Source organism: Physella acuta, unplaced genomic scaffold (genome assembly GCF_028476545.2).
Source record: "Physella acuta isolate Inbredline_101_S28 unplaced genomic scaffold, ASM2847654v3 ptg000197l, whole genome shotgun sequence".
In the NCBI taxonomy this organism is placed as follows: Eukaryota; Metazoa; Mollusca; class Gastropoda; family Physidae; genus Physella; species Physella acuta.
This window is the reverse complement of record NW_026731716.1, coordinates 1,353,451-1,377,867: the sequence shown is the minus strand read 5'-3', so window position 1 is coordinate 1,377,867 and position 24,417 is coordinate 1,353,451. Positions and strand designations below refer to the sequence as shown.

The following is a 24,417-nucleotide window of genomic DNA, read 5'->3' as shown; positions in this document are numbered from 1 at the left end:
AAACATTTTTTTACGTACAATAAAAGTTCATTCTTTATTTGTTATTCATTAAAATAATTTAATGAGTAAATATTTTTAGTTTAAAAACAAACAAGTTTACGTAAATCCATATCAAGTTCTAATTATCCAACGTGATTACGACATCGCTGTAACCAAACACGAGTTCTATAGGGAGCTGATTAAAACCCTGCAACGCGATACGTCTACACTTATCTCCCCTTGTATAAAAAATGGCTGCTAGTGTAGGCCAGTAAAGGTTGTCAGAAATGTGATCGTTCTTTACATCGTTAATGGCTCGTTAATACTGTCATTGGTAGACGGTGTTGGTCGTTGACGGGGAAACCTCACACGGGTTCATGTCATGTCACTAATGTCACTGACATTGTATGTCACAAATCTTCACGTTATATGTCACATTATGTCACGTGTCATGTAATATACTGTTACTGACATGACATGACAATACCTTCACTGCCGTGTCACGTGGTTACAGAACTGCACAAGTCATGCCGTGTAAACATCTGACACTAACTCATCAGTCTGTCTGTCTGTCTGTCTGTAATACAATTTCATGCAGAAAGATATGACGCAATTTGAAAGTGGCAAGCGACATGCTGACAATAAACCGTGTAACATCTTACGTCATGATGCTACCCCAGCTGTCATATCACGAGATGCCACTATGCCAACTGTCAAAACCACACCCAGACTCTAACCACAATTTAACCTCAAAAATGTTTGCTATCCTGACCTAACGATCAACTGTTTGCTGTCCTGACCCCCCACCAATTGTTTGCTGTCCTGACCCACCCACCTGTTGTCTGCTGTCCTGACCCACCCACCTGTTGTCTGCTGTCCTGACCTAACGATCAATGTTCTCCTACATTTTGTACACCGTATCTGATCATCCGTTACCACCAGCAGTAGAAACACCAGCAGCAGTTAAAACATCAACGACATTCAAATGAATTATTCAAGACTCTCCGTTCCGCTTGCACTGTGTCGGAGTTGGGTTTTTTTTGTTGTTGTTTTTTTTTTAAACATTTTAAACAATTTTCCATAGGCCGTGTTTTTGGCTAAGACCAACAAGCTGACATGCTGTTTTGTGCGTCACATAGGCCATAAGAAAAATGATAAAATGACATATCAATAAGAATGCTTAATACCATATTATATACGTACTAGCCCTATATGTTGTGGAAATCATGACGACTATAAAGTAGCACACACAAATGTGGGAACTATACGTGTACATCTATGTCAAAACACTATCAGCAGTCATACAATACGCACATCCATGCCTACATACAAACATCACACACCTCCATGCCTACATACAAACAATACGTACATCCATGCCTACATACAAACATTACGCACATCCATGCCTACATACAAACATTACGCACATCCATGCCTACATACAAACATTACGCACATCCATGCCTACATACAAACATTACGCACATCCATGCCTACATACAAACATTACGCACATCCATGCCTACATACAAACATCACACATCCCCAGGTCACCACACAAATTAAGATAGATGGCATTTGGCCACACAACAAACAAGTGCATCATCGCATCTCCCCTCCACACACACACAAACACACAAACACACACACAAACACTCTCCTGAAAATGTCATTACACTCCAGCCAGATTCAACAATGCATGAAATTAGCATTTAAAAGCAGATCTGGCAAAAGAATTCACTTTCTTTGGGGAAAAAAACACAAACGTCTCGCTAAAACGAATGTGTTTACAATGTGCAGGTGCACAAGTGTGCAGATGCGCAAGTGTGCAGATGAGTTTAAAGAGATGCAGACAAAAAGAGAGGTTTAAGGAGAAATCAGGAGGATGGAATGACTTCAACACACATAACAGGAGTTTTCAATAAACATGGGATTACAGTTGTCACTAAACAAATGAAATCTGTCACTAACACACACCAACACTGTCATTACGCACACATAAAGTGTCACTGAAACACACCCATACTGTCATTACACACACATAAAGTGTCACTGAAACACACCCATACTGTCATTACACACACATAAAGTGTCACTGAAACACACCAATACTGTCACTAAAGTAACGACCCCACTTTAAACGCGATGTAAACCAAAACGGAATAATTTTGTTACATATATTTAGAAAAACTGTATACCCCGAGGCAATGAGCTTTCTAGAACTTTCCAGCAAATTCTCTACCCACACAATCAACCTCTCACCGCCTGATTGGTTTTGAGAGCTGTGTTTCTTCCATGAAAGGTAAAGCTTTAAACCAAAACCATTTCAAACTCCCAATCAGGAACAACATGATTTGGTTGAAGCCAAATCTAGATGGGCCTCTAGTGAAAGCCAGCGATACAAAGCCTTGAATAAGATGGAAAGCCTCAATATAATCCACGGATCTAAAGACGAAGATTTTGTTTCAAAATTCAAGTGTTTTCTCGATGCTAATGTTTAATAGAATTCTAAACAATAACGGAAATTCGTTTTTTTTTTAAATTTTATTTTATTTTATTTTCTAGAAAGGACATTTAAATCTGAAAAGTTTTTTGAAAAAAAAAAGATAAAAGTCTAAAGACGTTTAATTTATACAATAAAAAATTGCAGTGTTGTGATTGGTGGAGGACTTAGTTCCGGTTGGAGTTTTGTTTCGTCCAGAATTGTAAAGTATTTTGTTAAAGCTGGAACGGAAATGGCCGCGAGCTGGTCAGAAAGACGAGAAGTTTCTAGTGGGGGATGAAAGGGTGGGGGATCGATGCGGAGAAACTTGGGGATGAATGAGATACGGGGAATAATGAGCCCGGGGGTGGGGGAGATAAAAGGTGCATACACAAGTTGATGATGCAGTTTATTGTAAAGGTAAGAATCAGAGATGTAAAGGTGGGGATGAAAGATGTGTAAAGGAATTAGAGTAAAGCTAAGACAGGTATAAAAATCATCATGATAGATAAACCAGGTAAAAACAAGTTTTGAAGGTAAGACGTGTAAAATAAAGACACAAATGTCTAGTTTGTGAAACTTGTAGTTATCTCATGCTATTGTATGCTTACGGTGAAACTATGAAAATCTTCTACCGTTAAAGTAATTACTTAAATAAGATGTTTAATCCAATTAGGATTATTAAATATTTTATGATGTTTATTTCATCTGTGGCATTTGATGCCGACGATAAAGGCTGCATTAAAAACGTCTTAGACCCAGGCTTGTAAGGTAGATCACCAACATTGGCGGCTGTGTGGTGGTTGTGGGATGTGTGGTTGTGGGATTGTGGGATTTGTGATTGTTGGATTTGTGGTTGTAGGATTTGTGGTTGTGGGATTTGTGGGTGTGGGGTGTGGGGTGTGTGGTTGTGAAGTGTGTAATTGTGGGGTGTGTGGTTGTGGGATGTGTGGTTGTGGGATGTGTGGGTGTGGGATGTGTGGGTGTGGGGTGTGCGGCTATGTTATGAGTGGTTGTGCGATGTGTGGCTGTGAGGATTGTGTGTAGGTGTATATTGGATGTGGGGACAGCAGGTTTTCCTGCTACACTGTGAATGAGTGGTGTTTGATGTTTGTTGTGGACAGCCCAGTGTCCATCTGTTCACAAATTTGTAAATCTAAGGTTCACATGCGACAATACTAAACCGAGTAATTATTACATAAATCATCTCCCTTTGTTCATGTATTACAGCGGCAGAAGCTCCTAAATTAGTATTACATAAAAAACCTATTGTATTATCTTGACGCTGTTTTGTCTCGATTTATCTCCAAGAAATAATTGTGTTTTTATTAAATATTTATGCAGGGCGAGATTTAGTTTTTTAATCTCTTAAATGTATTTTTTTATTAACACAATCGATGCATCCATTAATCAGACAAATGAATTAGATTTTTTTATCATTGCAGTTTAAAATAACTACTTCATTTAAGGGAGAGAGGTACACAAAACGATATCTATTATTAATACATGGTAAAATGTTCCTGCAGAAGAAACAAGTTAAAAAATATACCAGTAGTTGTTGTTGTTTTTTTTTTTTTGGTCTAACTTTTTAAAGTGGGAAACAAAAGTTGAATAAACAATTCAGAATATTTTTTATGCTTATTTATTAAACTTTCGGAAAAATCTAATCCGATACAAATGTGTACATTAACGACAAAAATTATCATAAAATGAAGTTATCAATAAATCAAGTAGGATTTTGTTACATCCGAAGACTAATTGTTGAAATGAAATTGGGAATGTCCGGAAAACAATTGGATTGTTAGGCCGGCAAGACGATAAACAAAAGCTTAATTCAAGGCAGCACGCAGAATGGCTAATTCTTTTTGAATCGTTAATTAAACTAATCAAATTAAACAATAAACTGGAATGGCAATGTGTTTTTATAACCATTATTAATCAAAATAATAAATTGTATTTTTATTCTGTTTGTAAAATGAACAAAATAAAACCCGCTTGATGAAAGCTTTTATTATAATTAATTAATCAATTATGTCTGAGTGATTCAGTCAAACAATTTTTAATGCCACCAACTATTTTTTAAATGTAGCGATATCTATAGCTGTAGGGTATTTAAATTTGGCTTTCTCGCCTCCAGGCCTCCATTAGCATTGTTGTTGTAAACATATCATTTTTACAGCAATAATAAGCCAAATCATCGGTTTTTTCCCGAATCATCGGATTTTCCCCATTTCGACCGTGTATTCAAGCACTTGTGTGGCGGGCCGCAGGGATGTTTGACGGTAGCATGGGGCGCAAGTGTTGGGGAGAGGCGCCTCTCACTGGGGGTAGCTGGAGGTGATAATTAGGGACACGGGATTTTGTCTGCGGGTCCAGACTTTCATGGCCGGGCTAGCATTGGGGGGAAACACTCTTGAAATAATAAGCCACACTGGAGTCTGACAAGTATACGTCCCCCTTAGCAATCAGCCAGGCCCTCATGTGTGTAGAATTAGTGTAGCCGATAGCAACGCTGAAACAAACAAACCCGTTGAAACTACAGCTAACGATTAAGCTCCGATATCACAAAATAACCTACACGTCTACGTAATCTTACTCCTTGGGATCTGGCGGACCATGATGCGGGTGAAGTAGAGTATCTGTTTCATTGACCTCGGCATATAAGGGATAGTGTGGACAGCACAATGCCGGGTCGCCCTTACTTTCCCTAGTGTGAATCAGGTACCCATCAGAGAACTGTGGACCCGAGACCCGAATTGAATCAGGTACCCAACAGAGAACTGTGGACCCGCGACCCCAACTCGTGTTAGCAATCGTGCGCTCTAGCAACCAACCACGCCATTCCTCACGTAGGTACGTCTAATCGATATAACCACAACTGGTCAGTCTAACTTAATGTTGTCGGAACATCACATGTTAAATCCAAATAAAGCTCTAGTTCAGAACATCACATGCTAAACCCACATTGAGCCCACCACTACATGGTTTCAGAAATGTTTCAGAAATAAATAAATAATGCTGTCCAATATCAAACTAAAAGTAATAATAAATTAGCTCTCCATTAGATTATGTGAATCGCAAAAAAAGGAAAAAAAAAATCATAAATGTTCAGTTTTTACGTGTGCAGATTCTGTATATATTTCTGTTAGTGTTTACATTGAATTGATTAATTATTTGAGCACACGTTAAATATTAGATGTATGGTGATGTCAACCTCCGCTTCCTCTTTACGTAATATAACTACAGAACGTTATTTTAAATCAAGCTGTACATTAAGCAAATCGATGATATATTGAGTTCAGAGAAGGGAGTTAAGTGCGTCAACACGATGAATCACGTTAACTCTAATAGTATTTTTAAAAGAAAAACCTATCTAATTTATTGATGCTTTCAAGTATTAAGCAGAGCCAAACGGGTGAAGCGTCTTTAACCTCCGTGAAATAAATCTCTCGATATATCCTCGTCTTGCAGTGTGGGGTCCTAGAGCAGAGACCTCATTCTTATTTCATTAGCTTTATTTTCTCGGGACCCTCATACATAACGCTGCCCGCGCGCCTAGCTCGACTTACACACACCCAGATCTACACACACTCACACACAAACACACCCACTCCCACACAACCGCACATGCGAGGGGTGGAATGTTTACGAGCTTATATAAAGAGGATTTATTGAGATCCACGCGGGATGCTAATCGATGCAGTATTGATATACGAGCACTCGAGACGAGCTTGGGAGAGCTTCACAAATCACCCGGGCTCAGCGCTCACCAGTACGTTCAACGTTTCGCTTTTAAACTATCTAATAAGTGTAGGGTATGTAGACGTCCGGTTATAGACGTGACGTCAATTTACAGTGGGGACGTCATCGTATCATATTTACGTAACGCTAGGAAGTAACACGATTTTAACGTTGTATATAGAATATCGAAAGTCTATTACGGTAAAAGAAATTTGGACGTTGTATATAGGGATATCGAAAGGCTATTAACTTATAGAAATGTTAACGTTGTATATAGAATATCGAAAGTCTATTAAGGTAAAAGACATTTTTACTTTGTATATAGGAATATTGAAATGCTAGAAGGTAAAAGAAATTTAAATTTGTAATATAGGAATATGTGTACTGTAGTTTACTGGTATCTTTTAAATTAGATTAGAATCCAATTTTTTCTTCAGATAGGCTGCTGTGAGGTTATCTCTACCTGGTCCAGATATGCAGGTGGTGTGTTGGGTAGGTCACAGTTTCGTGTATCTACCTGATGTAGGTGGGCGTTTAAACCGAGTGAGCCACGCAGAGGGAGAGGTGTGGTGTGAGAAGAATCGCTAACAGTCCGTGGTCTACAAAAACTCAACGGTCCATTGCTGAACTAACAAAACACCATCCACCGCTGTGTGCCGCTTCATGTATCTTACAACAAACACACCACAAATGTGGTGCTGGTGGTCGATGAATCCATATAATAGAAGCTGACATGTGTGGTACAAGATGCTTGCACATCATCGCTACACACGGCAACCTATTATATTCAACAGTTGTGAAGACCTCTAATTTAAGCCCCCTAATTTCCTGAACCACCTCCAACTCCCCCTCCCCACCCCCACCGTACAGATATCACCCCCCCCCCACCCCCACCGTGCAGACACCCCCAATGAACAACAACTCGCCCACGATATGTTGTTGCAGGCGACGTTAAAAAGTTGACCGTGAAATGGCCCATGTTGTACAACAGGCACAAAGAAGCAGAAGAGCTCTAAAACTGGCCAGATCAATGCTCTAAAACTGGCCAGATCAATGCTTTAAATACCCGATTTGGACCGGAAATGAGCTGACGTGTGTAAATGAAAAAAAATATGGCGGCCAGAACTTTTTTTTTTTTAAATATCGTCATCGATTTATTGCAGTTAACAGCGGAATAAAAATAAATGAAAAAAAAAAAAACATTTTTTTAAAAACGTATTTACTATTTCATTTGGATCACGATATAAAACATTAGATGACTAATTGTATTTCTAAAAATGTCAATCAACATACGTTTTCGTTAAATTTTAGTATACAGTAGAACAACATATAATTTTATAGAAGAAGCGCTGAAAAAAATGTAAATTACGTGAATCTTTGATCCACTCATGAGGCCAGATTCAGCAGATAGATCTATAGACAATGGCTTTAAAGAGAAAAGTATTCTGTAGCGTAGACAGTTGTAAAGGCTAAATGTTGCTACAGTGATACGGAGTGGGATGTGATGTGTAGGTGATATGGGCTGAGGTGTGTTTAACAGGTGAGGTGGGCTGGGGGGTGTTCAACAGGTGAAATGGGTTGGGGTGTGTTTAACAGGTGATATGGGCTGGGGTGTGGATAACGGGTATTATGGGCTGGGGTGTGGATAACGGGTATTATGGGCTGGGGTGTGGTATGCAGGTGAGATGGGCTGGGGTGTAATACGCAGGTGACATGGGTTGGGGTGTGTTTATCAGGTGATATGGGCTGGGGTGTGTTTAACAGGTGTGGCAGACGATACTTTCAACGTTACCTGTACTTTCTGTTTATCCCCTGGCCGCGTGCTCTAAACGCCTTTAACTCGTGTTTAAAACAGTTCTCAACACTAGGAGCCTGTTCTTTTATGTCTCTAAATTTAGCAGTCACGTGTTACAGAAGAAAAGGTTACAGTTCAAAGTTCCCCCCTCCCCCTCATCATATTTCACACTCCATCTGCTGCACATGTGTCGACATACATCCCGCTCAGGTAAATAGAGGCAACTTTTTGTTAAGTAAGACACAACTTTTTCAAATGGAACTGCTTAATTATGTTTTGAATGCTATGAGTATCTTAACTGTGCAGGAAAGATATAACTCAACCATATATGATATACTGCGAATAGCTCTCCCCTTCTGTCCAGGAGTGATAATAGTATTTTTGTCTGACCGGAGACTGACCATAGCAGGCATTGTCTGATGTTAGCAAAAAAAAAAAAATTGGCAATTTGAGTAAATAAAGAATCTCTGCGTATAGAAACAGCCATTATATTAGGTCATAATTTTCAAAATAATTTTTCTAAGAAACTATCAAATTAGACATGAAATTATATTTTTTTTTCTTACAATGCCATTTTCAAGTAAACACAAAAAATTTAAATTTCCAAGTACACTTTTAAAATGCTTAATGAAGTTGAGAGTGTATATATGTCTATTTCCTGTGAAAAACTTCATATGATTCACGTAGTGTTTTTTTTTTTCAACAGACATGATGTTTTTCAAAAGTTTTTCAAATGTTTTTCCAATGTGTTCAAATGTTTTAAAACCCGGAACATCGGAAGAATCTTAAAATGGAGTGAAGGAAAATGTAAGGGTCGGGGAGTGGGGGGGGGGGGGGGGGTCAGAGGGTGACAGAAGTGTGAGGGTGAGGCCAGCAAGCAGTTAACAAGTGAGGGGTGGGGTGAGAGGAATCGATGTGAGCGGAGTGGGTGGGGGGTGAGCAAAAAAATCTAATAACGGAGCGTCGATGGTTAGATGTCATTAATAATTGACAGTGGGGGCCTGGGGTGGGTGGCCACCACAGGCAGAAGGCAGGTTGGCAGGTTGGTACAGGGGCAGGTTGGCAGCCTGGTAGAGGGCAGGTTGTCAGAGGGCAGGTTGGCAGGTTGGTACAGGGGCAGGTTGTCAGGTTGGTACAGGGGCAGGTTGGCAGCCTGGTAGAGGGCAGGTTGTCAGGCTGGCAGAGGGCAGGTTGTCAGGTTGGGAGGTTGGCAGAGAGGCAGGTTGTCAGGTTGGGAGGTTGGCAGAGGGGCAGGTTGTCAGGTTGGTACAGGGGGCAGGTTGTCAGGTTGTGAGGTTGGCAAAGAGGCAGGTTGTCAGGTTGTGAGGTTGGCAGAGAGGCAGGTTGTCAGGTTGTGAGGTTGGCAGAGGGTAGGTTGTCAGGTTGTGAGGTTGGCAGAGGGCAGGTTGTCAGGTTGTGAGGTTGGCAGAGAGGCAGGTTGTCAGGTTGTGATGTTGTCAGAGAGGCAGGTTGTCAGGTTGTGAGGTTGGCAGAGAGGCAGGTTGTCAGGTTGTGATGTTGTCAGAGAGGCAGGTTGTCAGGTTGTGAGGTTGGCAGAGAGGCAGGTTGTCAGGTTGTGAGGTTGGCAGAGGGTAGGTTGTCAGGTTGTGAGGTTGGCAGAGGGTAGGTTGTCAGGTTGTGAGTTTGGCAGAGGGCAGGTTGTCAGGTTGTGAGTTTGGCAGAGGGCAGGTTGTCAGGTTGTGAGGTTGGCAGAGGGGCAGGTAGTCAAACGGTGGCGGTGTCATGGAGCTTAAAGTAAATGTCTGCAATAGCAGGTCCCCATGAAGCAGAGAGTAGCCTCCATGTTCAGAGATTCCCATTGATTCAACTGCTAAAGTATTTTGAACACGTGACCTAAAACTCGCCCCACTTTATTGAGGCCAATTCTGATAAAAATAATTTTTTAAAAGTTTGTTTTAAATTTAAATTGGCATTTTTCAACCAGAATAAATTTAAAACACATTTAAAGAAATTTATTTTCGACAATTAAAATAACTGGAGCAACAATCAACAGAAATCAATCACCCAAATGAGGAGGAAACAGCTTCAATCGATGAAGTCGGTGGTTCTAGTTGCCATGTATGGTCATGCTGCACCTGGTCTGGTTGACCTGGAATGGTGTACTCGCTCGTATTCCATCCTGGTCAGTCTTGTTTTGTTTACTTTCATCCATTGAAGCAACATTTCATTTCTCGAATTCCAAAAGCGTATATGAAATGCTGCGTTAAAGTTTTAAAACTGATCTTTTAAAATAATTTGTGAAAAGTTTTTTTATAACTTATCAAATGCGATTCTAATGTGAAACACTTAATCAAATGGTTAGAAAAAAAAACGTGTTCTGTGCAGGTTTACACTCTAGTGATACAATAGACTCAGCAGCTTTTAACGTCAATTTTAGCCAGATGAAGCACGTCTTTACCTCAGTGCACTGTCGCCATTACTTCACATTGGATGAAACAACCCATATCACGCGAGGATGTCAAGGAAAGATTCTAAAACCACAAGACAAAAGTGCAATGTCGAAAGAATTATTTCCCTTTCTCGTGAAACTTTCACGTTCGGTTTCCCCTGAGAATAGACGGGAAAGAATCGCCAAAAAATGTTTCCATCAAAATCACGTTCAACCACCCAGAACGGTATTGGGTTTCACTTTCTCGTTTCCAGTGCGAAAGTTACAAGACGATGATATTTCAATGATACGGGACTGAATCTATTTTTAACCCAAGGCTAAATGACGTAAATGATATATATACTACTTTAAAGATTCTTAAAACTGTTAATCCTCTTGCCGTGTATTTTAAAGACCAACATATTTGTTTTGCTTTATAATTTTGAGGTTATCTACTACTTTATTATTCAAAGACTTAAGACCTAGTTTTGCTAGATAAACCTAATTCTGGACCCATGCTAGTTTAACCAAAAGCTGGAACTATACAAGATTAACACAACCAGATAACTGTACTAGATTAAAACAATCCCGGATCTAGCTAGATCAACCTAACAAAAGAACTGTGCTAAATTAACCCATCCTGGAACTAATCTGGATTAACCAAAACCTGAGGCTAGATCAACAGAACACCACGTGACCTAGCAGACAGAAAGGTCGTTATATTATTCGCCTACTTGCGTTTTGTAAAGTCAACACACAAAAATTCTGAATTTAGCGAAGAATCTGTGTATTGGGTGAGCCAACATTCAAACCTTTTTTTTTTTTTTTTAGAAATCTTTAATCGAATTTTCATTTTATTGTATTTGCATAAATGGCGGCGTTAGATGGTGCTAATTTATTTTTGTTTGATCTTATTTGCATACATTATCAAACTGAAGCTGCTTCTTTTATTTTTAGATCCCTGTGTTGGCTCCACAATTTGCATTTAAAAATTTTGAGGGAAAAAGTTAAAATATGTTCTGCTGATTTTACACTAGGGTCAGGCACTTCGTGTGGGGGTAGTCGTGTAGGGGTTGTAGTGTGTGGGTTGTAGTGTGTGGGTTGTAGTATGGGGGTTGTAGTATGGGGGTTGTAGTGTGGGGATTGTAGTGTGTGGGTTGTAGTGTGTGGGTTGTAGTGTGTGGGTTGTAGTGTGTGGGTTGTAGTGTGTGGGTTGTAGTATGGGGGTTGTAGTGTGTGGGTTGTAGTGTGTGGGTTGTAGTGTGTGGGTTGTAGTGTGTGGGTTGTAGTGTGTGGGTTGTAGTGTGTGGGTTGTAGTGTGTGGGTTGTAGTGTGTGGGTTGTAGTATGGGGGTTGTAGTGTGGGGGTTGTAGTGTGTGGGTTGTAGTATGGGGGTTGTAGTGTGTGGGTTGTAGTATGGGGGTTGTAGTGTGTGGGTTGTAGTGTGTGGGTTGTAGTATGGGGGTTGTAGTGTGTGGGTTGTAGTGTGTGGGTTGTAGTGTGTGGGTTGTAGTATGGGGGTTGTAGTGTGTGGGTTGTAGTGTGTGGGTTGTAGTGTGTGGGTTGTAGTGTGTGGGTTGTAGTGTGTGGGTTGTAGTGTGTGGGTTGTAGTGTGTGGGTTGTAGTGTGTGGGTTGTAGTGTGTGGGTTGTAGTGTGTGGGTTGTAGTGTGTGGGTTGTAGTGTGTGGGTTGTAGTGTGTGGGTTGTAGTGTGGGGGTTGTAGTGTGTGGGTTGTAGTGTGTGGGTTGTAGTGTGGGGGTTGTAGTGTGAGGGTTGTAGTGTGTGGGTTGTAGTGTGAGGGTTGTAGTGTGAGGGTTGTAGTGTGGGAGTAGTCGTGTGGGGGTTGTAGTGTGGGGGTTGTAGTGTGGGGGTTGTAGTGTGGGGGTTGTAGTGTGGGGGTTGTAGTGTGAGGGTTGTAGTGTGGGAGTTGTAGTGTGGCGGTTGTAGTGTGTGCGGCTGTAGTGTGTTGGGCTGTAGTGGGGTGGGTAGTGTGGGGATTGTAGTATGAGGACAGTAGTTATTGGGGGGGGGGGCTGAGTTATGGTTGAATGATGAGATATATTGTTGTGTTGGGGGGGGGGGGGGGTGAGCTAGGTGTTGTGACGGTTCAGGGCTAAATGTGATAATTAAAACCTAAATACTCTGACCCAAACATAGAGACCTGTACAAAATGTACAGCCACTACAGCACGTCCATGTCTACAAACGAGACCGCTATTTACGGTTTTCTTTACTTAAGTGGTCTAAGCTTAAAATAGCTAGGGAGAAAATGTCTTTACCTGTTTGACAAAAGGGCCGTTGGCCTTGACATATCTAGCATGTCATAAAATAAAAAATATTCTATTGTAGTGACTTGACTGAATAGAAAACAAAGTTTTGTTGTTGTTTTTTTTTTTTTTGGAGGGGGGGGGGGGAGGGGGGAGGGGGGGAGGGGGGAGAATCGAGAGGCTTTATTTCTTTACAGTAAACAACGTGGGTTGTAAACAGCGTGACAAGACAGGCGTTATAAAATGTTTCTCTCGTGTTCATTGAGTGATTGCATAACTTGAGACACAAACTGCGTCTTTAACTCTGTTGCATGTCGGCATGAAAACACGGATGTCGGTGGTTGTAGTTTGTGGTGTTGATGCTGTGACTCACCCGGTCGTGGTGGGTGGGACGTGCGGCTAATTACACTTACATGCAAATTAAGCATAATTAAACTAACACTTACTTGAAGTTTAGCGTAATTAAAATTACATGTACGTGAAGTTTAGTGTAGCGAAGAGATGTTTAGCTCTTTGGAGGGGGCGTGGTTAAACAACTCAAACACAATATGAGAGATCTGATAAACATTAATGGGGAGAGAGGGTGGATCAATAAGAAATACACACCGTAAGTGAACAGATGAAACAGATTCGAATGAATATGATGTGTATATGTGTAGGATTGGGTGTGTGTGTGGGGGGGGGGTAGTACGTCTGTTTCCAGGTACTGCCACTTAATTAAGAATTCTCCAACAATAAAGGGTGTCTAGTTGCTGTTAGGGAACTTTAAGGTTACTTGCTTAGTTAAGATTAGCTGTGGTCCTAACCCCAGACTAAATGATAACCCCATTAACAATCCTTACGTTTGGAAGAGTCCAAAAATCACGTGACAGATCTTTACGACATGTTTGCGCTTCTTTTATTTCATTCTTAAAGTGCGACTCAAGTATCCGGATACAGAACTAGACAGTCTGAACTTGGCCCATAGTAAGTATCATAGAGAGGGAGAGGTGAGGAGAGGGTCGCTATGTGTTTACATGTAGCAACGCTGCTATTTTTAGATTCTCGGTTTCCGTGTTTACTGGGGATGTGGGAGCAAGGTCTCACAGGAAGTGACGTCATTGAGTGTGGACTATTTTAACCCTCTGTTAAGAGTGCTTGATTTCGTAATGAGCCATTCAACTCTAATTTCATCCAGTTCATTGACGCGCTCACGTAACTTACTTAGCCAGTGTCTACCTACTACCATTGTCAGACAGTGGACTCTTTCAAAATAGGGGTGTTAGGTTGTTAGAAGTGTTGTAATGTAAGGTTTAGTTTTAGGGTCTAGGCTATTGGTACACTTGTGGTGTGAGCAGAATGTAAAGGACAACAGAAATATAACAGTGAGTACTGTGTAGCCGAGTCCGACATTGTAAACTCCCCCCCCCCCCCCCACAACATTTTCCTACAGACTTAAGAGCAATCTGAATTTATGGACAACAGTGAGTACTGTGTAGCCGAGTCCGACATTATAAACTCACCCCCCCCCCCCCAACATGTTCCTACAGACCTAAGCACAATCTGAATGAATGGACAACAGTAAGTTATATGTAGCTAAGTCCGATATTGTAAACTACCCCCCCCCCCCCGCCATTCCCACAAGCTCCTACAGACCTAAGCACAATCTGAATGAATGGCCAACACACCCAACCAGCCCACCACACTATTGATCTCGATGTCTACCGTCCACTCTATGAAACACAGTGTCAGAGAGATTCGAACCGCGGTCTTCAACGTGACAGCTGAGTGGAGTTCACGTCAACCCCCTGGGGTACATCTGTATTAGACGTCGTTGATATAAGGCCCCACACCCAGGGGGACCCATGGTCGTGGGGAACTGGGAAGGGGGAGGTGATACATAGCTGACACCAGCCGACCCTTGAAGCAACAGCAGCAATCATAGCGACGCCAATATTCCCTGCCCAGTAGGTAGTACATGCCTATGTCCTTCATTTTGTGTACAATGTCGCTAGCCCACCGTTCTTAGTTTTATTACTACTTAAGATCGTAGTTAATGTTTATGTCAAGCTAGTATTATATATTTTAAAATCACTTTTATGGAGGAGATTGTTTGATTTGTTTTAAAATCCACAACATACGTCTCTCTCCTTCTTATCTTTCCTTTATGGTCCCTAGGGAGAAGGGGCAGCGTCTCTCAGTCCACCACAATTTCTAGTATGCCACATGCCCACCGCAAGTTACTACATCTGCCACAATTAACGTCATTAACATTGTACACTACAAAAGTGAAATTTGTTTTACTGTTAAACTTAGGTCCACAACAAAAATAAATTAAAGAAGTGATTTATTGTATTTTAAAAAAAAACTTTCATACACAATATTAACTTTAAAAATAAAATTTAGAGTAACATTTTACCTGACCACTTATTTGACGATACAAATAGACTAATAGAAAAGATAGTTTCCTACCTGAACTATTCTCAGAAAAACATCGTGGACTAAACGTTGTCGTGTTCCATGTCTAAGGGACTTATAGGCTTGACATGGGAGTCGACTTCACTTTGGGAATTCCCAGTCTCGCCTTTTTTTTAACCTTGAGTTTTATATGGGTCTCTAGAGGCGCGATGTTCATCTATTTTTAGTAGCGGTAATTTAAAACCCATAGACAGTGTCTAGGTCACGATAACCTCACTTAGGTGTAAACGTTAGATTTGAAAAATGTAATTTGAAGAGTGATATTTTATTTTACACTAATGTATAAGCAAGTTTGTCTCAAATACCCAAAGTATGTTAAAATAATTACTTCCGAGAAATAGCGGTTACAAGTTACAATCCTAATGGGAAAACTTGCAAGTAAACAAGGTGCGCCTGGGTCCACAACTTCCGGTATATACCGAGGTAAGTTTCATGGCAGAACTGAGCAGTGACGTATATGCGTCTCTTGCTGCTATCAGCTTTTAATTGGGTCACGGGGTCAGATGTATAAGGTTACCAGGCTAAGAAGGGAGGGGGCGGGACCTGAATTAATAGGTTAATTAATTTTCGTCATGTCGCCATTGTGGTAAGTGACGTAACAGTCGTGTTGGTAAATTACGTCTCGCTTAAGTTGTGTTGGTCGTAGGTCGTGGGCAGGCGACACGAGATTTTTAAATGACAGAACACGTACAGCTGACATTAGACGCGACTCACAAGACACAAGATATCGGACATCAGTCATTACAAGACTAGACATCAGACACTACACGACGAGACACTAGACGTTAGTCACATAAGAAGACCAGACACCAGACATTCGACACTAGACGACGAGACAACAGACTTCAGAACTAGACTAGTTTTGAACGTAGTAACTCTTTCCTCTTCAGTCACCACTTGTTGAAGTGGCAGCTATTGGCAAACAACACTCCATGCATGATGTACCTTGTCTTTTACATCCCAACCCCCCGCCCTTATCTATTATTAGACTTGATTGTGCTATATCCGTATTGGCTTGTATATTAATACATGTGTAAGATATACTGACACATGTGTTGCACATTACACTATCATTATACTCATATAAATACATCTGTTGCTATTAGATAGACGTGAATTACAAAATGACAGAATCGAGTCATTTCCTGATATAAATGCTCTATTTGCTTTGAACGTGAGTAATATATCTTGTTGGCACGAAGTTCCCACCTGCCGATCTGCTTATTACGTGACAATCTACCTGCAGGGTAACAGTATCGGTGCACCTGGAATTGGCTTTTCTGTAACTGATACACTTGCGTCACGATTAGAGGGAGTCTGAGTAAATTACTTCATGCACAGGCAATCTGCGTTCAGTGGGACGTTACTATCAGGCATGATAGTTACAGCACTATGCACTTACACAATGGCTACAGGCATGATAGTAGCAGCACTATGCACTAACACACAGGCTACAGGCATGATAGTAGCAGCACTATGCACTAACACACAGGCTACAGGCATGATAGTAGCATCACTATGCACTAACACACTGGCTACATTTCTCAAGCAAAAATTTACTTGTTTTCAAGCCTACGAACAACTAACTCTTGGACAAACTGATGATATTTGATGATAAATTTGATGATACATTTGAAGACGTCATTACCCTTTTGATTCGCTCAAGTCTGATGACATCACTTATAACATCAGATGCTTGTGTCGACATAAACTTATACCAAACTTGAACCACAGAAATGGACGAATCAGTTACCATAAACTATTGTTAAACAACTTCAACAAAGTTTACTATCGCGGTTTACCTAGATTTTGGTTTTGTCAGTCTTTAAGATTGATGTGTTTATAGCATGTCAGTACTATGTGTCTTTAAAAAATCACATTTTTTGAGTGTTTGGTCTAATTTGAACGTTTACAAAATCACATTTCTGGAGTATTTGGTTTAGCTTAAACGTTTTAAAAAATCACATTTCTGGAGTATTTGGTCTGGTTTAAACGTTTCAAAAATCACGTTTCTGGAGTGTTTGGTCTGGTTTAAACGTTTCAAAAATCACGTTTCTGGAGTGTTTGGTCTGGTTTAAACGTTTCAAAAATCACGTTTCTGGAGTGTTTGGTCTGGTTTAAACGTTTCAAAAATCACATTTCTGGAGTGTTTGGTCTGGTTTATATAACCCAGCACCGTCACCGCACCTACGACTCAGTACCTTTTCTTGCGGAGAACGAAGGAAAAGACCAATGAAATTAAAATACACAAAAGCCATTGATGCTCGCATGAAAAGGACCCTCGGGACATTGTCCCCACACAGCTAACGAAGCGATTCCGTTTCACTTGACTGAACTTACCAATAACAAAATAATCGATCCAGTCTAAACCAATTGAAAACCAGGCAGGAATTACAAGAAACAATAGGCCATACATTGCGAGCCTGGTGAATCGATACCATCAAATAGCGGGATCGATACCGGGTAGATGCTAGAGAAAAGACGCAGCCATACGGTTAGATGGATCGAGTACTAAAAGTTGTCGCTGTTGTTTGAAGTGTCGTGTTATGAATACAGTTTAATAGATGGGGACAATCGCAATCATGAAGCAGAGAATTCAAGTGATTGTAGGATGGGATGACCGCTGCGGAATGTCCTTTTTTTTGTTAAAATATAGATATATTTAGTAATATGTAAGTATTTTATCAAATATGAATGCAAAGTGATAATAAAGAAAGTATTGACAGACTATTCTAGAAGTTTAATTGTGACGTAATTCAATGGGGTGGAATTAAAAGTTCCAGAAAAGGGTTTGCAAACCATGACAAGTTGAATACCAGAAATGCACTGAAGATTTTCTGATGCAATTACGTTGTGCCATTCAGGGGGATCCATGGGGACAAAGTGGTGGCCGGCATTCCTACATCCGGGCTAATGAGTTCCTTGTGCTGATCCGAGAGGTTGCGCACTATAAACTTGCGCACCGTAAGGCAGCGCAACCAATAGGCAGCGTATCGCGTGCCTGAGCACCAAACATAATTATGTTAACATATTGTTACATAATATGACCTGCTCAAACTATGCATGTAATTAAAATAACCCAGACAAAGACAACATACAGCACTTATTAGACGAAAATTACATCGCTTGTTTGAAATAATGCTCATTCAGACACCAAACGTATGTTTTACATCGGGTGACCGGAAAGATGCGCAATGGGATACTGCGCACAAACAAAAGTGTGCACAAAAAATGGGCGAAAAAGGATTTTTTAAATCGATCGTTTATGGACGTAAACAAAGAATGAATACATGTAGCCCACACTGCAAACATAATAAATAATTTTTCCCCGACATATGACAAAAGTGTATTTGTATAGTTTGTATTTGTGCATTGTTGTGTTTACGCTGTTTTCGTATGCGTATTTTTCCGTCGTCTGAGCATTTTTCTGGGAATCCTTAGGTAGACATAAATTACATAACTAAACAATGCGGATTGTAATTAGCATTTATCAAGTAAAAACTAAATAAACTAACAGTTTCACTCTGGATTAGAACCCACGACTTAAGAGATTCCATCGCTTTTCTGATCCCTATAAAACAGGGAATTAAAATGATTAGAAACGATTTTCATTGTTACCAAAATATCCGCGCGCTTCTGTCCATCAATCGTCTGACTGTGCTGGTGTCGTCTGCGGCTTAAGCCACCAGCCCTGCACGTATTTACTTTTAATCAGCTGCTCGGCTACCGGCGACAGTGATGCATTTTTTTCTGGCCTGCGACAGGCTGACCGGATTATCCACGAAATTTAATAAGATATCCACGCCAGGGTCATCCATCAGCGGCTCGCGCTGGAGTAAATGGTGTAAATGGATAAATATGACGCGAACGTCTGGAGGCTGATCCACTCGTCGATCATGGCGCTGGGGTTCAAATCCCACTTTAACATCTAACAGGCTTGTTGATTGTTGTTTTGGTGAGGTGGGGTGATCTCCCTTAAATATGGGCTTGTTGATTATTGATTTAGGGAAGTGGGGTGATATCCCTTAAACACCGGATTGTTGATTGTTGATTTAGGGAGGTGGGACGACAATAAAAGATTCGAGGCGATGATCGGGTCTTGAAGACTCTGTATCCGGTGTTGAGCTAGGTTCGACCGTAAATGACGTCCTGAAATTGTACCCGTTCACGTCCACCTCAATACACCCGCCATCGTCATACACTGTCATTATCGTCTGGTCAGCTCACCCCCCCTACTTTAAAATAACAACCTGGTTACCAGAATCTTTCAAAAAAATAACCATAACTCTAAATCAACATTTTCATCATGATATGATTTTAAAGAACTAAAAATGAAATTATTACCTCAATCTACTAGGTTCCCTTCCATTTTAATGTACAAATTCCACATTCCCCCCCCCCCCTGCCCATTCCTCCGACGGTAAAAAGACAACACGACCACCAGTAAGTCCGACAAAAATTTACTCGACCGAAATCACCTGCCTCCACTACACCATAAAACAATATTCCACCGCAGATATCACCTGCCTCCACTACACCATCAAACAATATTCCACTGCCCAAATCTCCTGCCTCCACTACACCATCAAACAATATTCCACTGCCCAAATCTCCTGCCTCCACTACACCATCAAACAATATTCCACTGCCCAAATCTCCTGCCTCCACTACACCATCAAACAATATTCCACTGCCCAAATCACCTGCCTCCACTACACCATAAAACAATATTCCACTGCCCAAATCACCTTCCTCTTCTACACCATAAAACAATATTCCACTGCCCAAATCACCTGCCTCCACTACACCATAAAACAATATTCCACCGCCCAAATCACCTGCCTCCACTACACCATAAAACAATATTCCACCGCCCAAATCACCTTCCTCTTCTACACCATAAAACAATATTCCACCGCCCAAATCACCTTCCTCTTCTACACCATAAAACAATATTCCACTGCCCAAATCACCTGCCTCCACTACACCATCAAACAATATTCCACTGCCCAAATCACCTGCCTCCACTACACCATAAAACAATATTCCACTGCCCAAATCACCTGCCTCCACTACACCATAAAACAATATTCCACCGCCCAAATCACCTGCCTCCACTACACCATCAAACAATATTCCACTGCCCAAATCTCCTGCCTCCACTACACCATAAAACAATATTCCACCGCCCAAATCACCTGCCTCCACTACACCATAAAACAATATTCCACCGCCCAAATCACTTGCCTCCACTACACCATAAAACAATATTCCACCGCCCAAATCACCTTCCTCTTCTACACCATAAAACAATATTCCACTGCCCAAATCACCTGCCTCCACTACACCATCAAACAATATTCCACTGCCCAAATCACCTGCCTCCACTACACCATAAAACAATATTCCACTGCCCAAATCACCTGCCTCCACTACACCATAAAACAATATTCCACCGCCCAAATCACCTGCCTCCACTACACCATCAAACAATATTCCACTGCCCAAATCTCCTGCCTCCACTACACCATAAAACAATATTCCACCGCCCAAATCACCTGCCTCCACTACACCATAAAACAATATTCCACCGCCCAAATCACTTGCCTCCACTACACCATAAAACAATATTCCACCGCCCAAATCACCTTCCTCTTCTACACCATAAAACAATATTCTACTGCCCAAATCACCTTCCTCCACTACACCATAAAACAATATTCCACCGCCCAAATCACCTGCCTCCACTACACAATAAAACAATATTCCACTGCCCAAATCACCTGCCTCCACTACACAATAAAACAATATTCCACTGCCCAAATCACCTGCCTCCACTACACCATAAAACAATATTCCACTGCCCAAATCACCTGCCTCCACTACACCATAAAACAATATTCCACTGCCCAAATCACCTGCCTCCACTACACCATAAAACAATATTCCACTGCCCAAATCACCTGCCTCCACTACACCATCAAACAATATTCCACTGCCCAAATCACCTGCCTCCACTACACCATCAAACAATATTCCACTGCCCAAATCACCTGCCTCCACTACACCATCAAACAATATTCCACTGCCCAAATCACCTGCCTCCACTACACCATAAAACAATATTCCACCGCCCAAATCACCTGCCTCCACTACACCATCAAACAATATTCCTCCTGCCTCCACTACGCCATAAAACAATATTCCACCGCCCAAATCACCTGCCTCCACTACGCCATAAAACAATATTCTACTCAATCAGATCTACCCGACCTAATCAATCGTCTGCAACTGTTTCTAATACACTGCGGGGCCGTGTTGTCCAGTAAATCCAGCCATCTCATTCACCCGATATTTTATCGCTGTCTCCCGCAACAATATCTTCATAAGCCAAGAAATAAACTCATCATCATTCTGATGTCGTAAAAACAAACACGCACTAGGCATTCATAAACTTGTTCTTTTATTATCGCTATTGAATTATGTCCCCTGCAAAGGGAGGTAAATAGCCGCACCGTCTTCTTCGGCGAGTTGTATCACAATCATTTATCTTCCTTTGTTTATCGATTTGGTAGTACGTGGTTTGGCCGTCTACACATGCGTTAGGCTATTGATAAATATTTGAGTTTTATCAGGAGCGAATGAAAATCGTATTCACGGCCAGCGGCCCGGGGTGATTTATCGTTGGCTGACTGTGGGAGGCTGCAAGCGAGGCCAGGATCTTGGCCTATGGGTCTCATGGCCATCAGTGGCCCATGGATAAATGTAGTTTTGGGAGTTCTAATATTAGACCCTTACCACAACGTATACGGCGCGGCGTAAGATCTCCTGACAGCAGTGTTAGACTCGAAGCCAGTTGACTTGAGTGTAGATTTCTACCGCTATCAAGTAAGAGGCACTTAAAATCAACATCGTTCCAGTTTTCACCGTTACCTGGACAGGTTGATTCGTGTTTCCTTGACATTGATGATCAGACTTTAAGGCTTTGTATCCACAAAGGCGAGGGCCATAGTCTTCAAGTAAGGACATAAAGTATTTCTGACACATCGGTTACACCATAAAAAATTTTTTTCATGTGTTTAATGGGAGTGTACTATATCTAAGGCCCGTTGAAATCTAACAAATTTTTGGGCTAACGTTTGAACTTTCGACAAAAGGAAAGGAGATTCAGTTTTTTAAACACAATAATAACCAACAAAAACATTTAAGAAAGTTAGAAGCATTGCTCATTGTAAAAATGTAAATCTTTCATTAAATCAGTGATTTAATTAGTAATTACTTTCGGGTTACTTTAGGGGTTTTATTTATATTTTAATTTGCGTTTAAATAACTGGTGTTAGAATTTTTTTATTTGAAATGTTCTGCGTGTTAAGGTCTAGCATCTACATTTATCCGGGGTCTCAAGAACAATCATTAGGAACATGTTGCCTGCTTTAAGTCATCAGAAACAGAAAAAAAAAAAAAAAAAAAAAAAAAAAAAAACTTAAAAACTTGCGATTGAAACGGGAGGTCAAATTAGAAGCAAACCACTCGATCAGGGGACAGCACTCCCGCCTCGCTAATGAGACAAATACACAAATGAGGGGCTCAACTTGTTAAAAAATTGTGAATGTGAAAAAAAAAACCCCATGGCAAACATGCGCAATGTGAGGCAAATCTAAGGTCGGAACAGATATTGTGTGGGATGGTGGGTAGAAACATTCGCTTGTGTGGGTGGCAAAAGTTGTGTGGGTGGCAAATGTTGTGTGTGGCAAAAGTTGGTTGTGTGGGTGGCAAATATTGTGTGGGTGGCAAAAGTTGTGTGGGTGGCAAATGTTGTGTGTGGCAAAAGTTGGTTGTGTGGGTGGCAAAAGTTGGTTGTGTGGATAGTCGAAATTAGCTAGGTTCCTCAACAACAGAAACCTTCCAAAATATGTGTCCAGCTTTATGGATTGCATGGACATATCTACTAGGAATATATTTATCAAAATCGTATTGTAAATATTAGCCATATACTAGCAGTTCTGATAGATGAGTTATAAAAAACCACCCAGTGTGAGGTGAATAGAGATATTACAATAGACATCTAAGCTGTGATATTGACCTACACTCTGAAGAAGGTGATAAACGTAGGTGATAACCTAGACATTCACACGTTATGAAGTATTGGTCGTCTACAACAACAAACACCCGGACACCTGACCTAGTTTCATTTATCTGGTTGACCCCTGACCTAGTTTCCCCTATCTGGATGACCCCTCCCCATTTACAACACAACCACAGATGTAAGGTTATGATGGACAGAATGTTGATGACGAAAACACGACACGTCACTTAGACCATTGTAAGCACATTTCCAAATTTAGGTTTTTTACCTACCAGGTAGTTTTTTGCCTACCTGTATGTTTTTACCTAGATCTACCTGTAGGAGATGCCGAAAGATGCCAATAGGCGTCACGGCTCTGCGTGGAATGATGGCGGTTTTAATTACCCCCACTTGAGGGTGTGCTAAAAATAAATAAAAAACGGTTTACCTTTACAGATTCATCAGTGGTTAAAAACGTGGGGTCGTACAGGTATACCCGGGCTAACGAAATGCTCACTGCTTTCTACAGTACAAACAAATAAAATTCAGCTCAAGTTTAACGTTTTTAAATTCCTATTGATTTTTTTTCGAAAACTTAATACTTTGCCTCAAGGTGTTTTTGTTTACAATTTTTTCCCTCCTTATCTCAATTGCCTGTTTGTCCAACGTAATGGTGTAGCGTATTTGTTTAACATAGTTCCACCGAGTGTTTATTTAACATAGTTCTAATGATATTTGTTTAGCACGTTTGTGAAGGGAGTTGCTCAGTTGAGCTGCTAAAATAATAAACGACTTTCACTTAACGCAAAGCGTGAGCACACAAATCGTCCATTTTCTAGTAGATGTTATCTGTTGATTTAATTTAAAGTAGGTTTTATTCCTATCATTGGGATCGAATAACATGACAACAGATAAACATTAATTGTATAAAAACATAAAACATTAACTGGTAATAAAACTTCGAGACGCTATAAAAGTGAGTACACAAATTAGAATATGTTTAGGACAGCATGGCTTCTTTCAGCTTTACCCTTAACTGTAATCAGCCCCCCCTCCCCTTTTTACAGCTATAGCCAGCTGTTAAGCAATAGAAAAACGCGTAAGGCTTCTAGAGTTATGTCCCTGTAATGATAACATTCGAATTGTTCAATACAAAGAAGTGGAAATGTAATTTCTTTGAGTTGAAAAAGGTTAGGACAAATCCTTACATCACAAGTTTGGATGGGTTTGGATGGAAATG

The 24,417-nt window shown here is 40.7% G+C and overlaps 2 protein-coding genes across 3 annotated transcripts in view; both read right to left on the bottom strand.

Annotated features, from left to right (window-relative positions):
* Positions 1-24,417, bottom strand: part of LOC131936986 (toll-like receptor Tollo) — a 74,034-nt gene that overhangs the window by 16,948 nt on the left and 32,669 nt on the right. Inside the window, exon 1 of one of the 2 annotated variants that reach the window (XM_059294153.1) lies at positions 15,107-15,189. The exons of the other annotated variant lie outside the window; for it this stretch is intronic. The gene's annotated coding sequence lies outside the window, so the exon portion shown is untranslated. Of the gene's footprint in view, positions 1-15,106; positions 15,190-24,417 lie in introns of those variants that run through there. 2 annotated transcript variants of the gene reach the window in all.
* LOC131936973 (putative PPE family protein PPE54) overlaps positions 17,959-24,417 on the bottom strand; it is a 52,636-nt gene continuing 46,177 nt past the window's right edge. The window contains exons 2-3 of the mRNA XM_059294118.1: positions 19,591-20,859; positions 17,959-18,113 (exon numbers count right to left, since the gene is read on the bottom strand). Of these exons, the coding sequence (XP_059150101.1) occupies positions 17,959-18,113; positions 19,591-20,859 (1,424 nt within the window). The remainder of the gene's footprint in view (positions 18,114-19,590; positions 20,860-24,417) is intronic.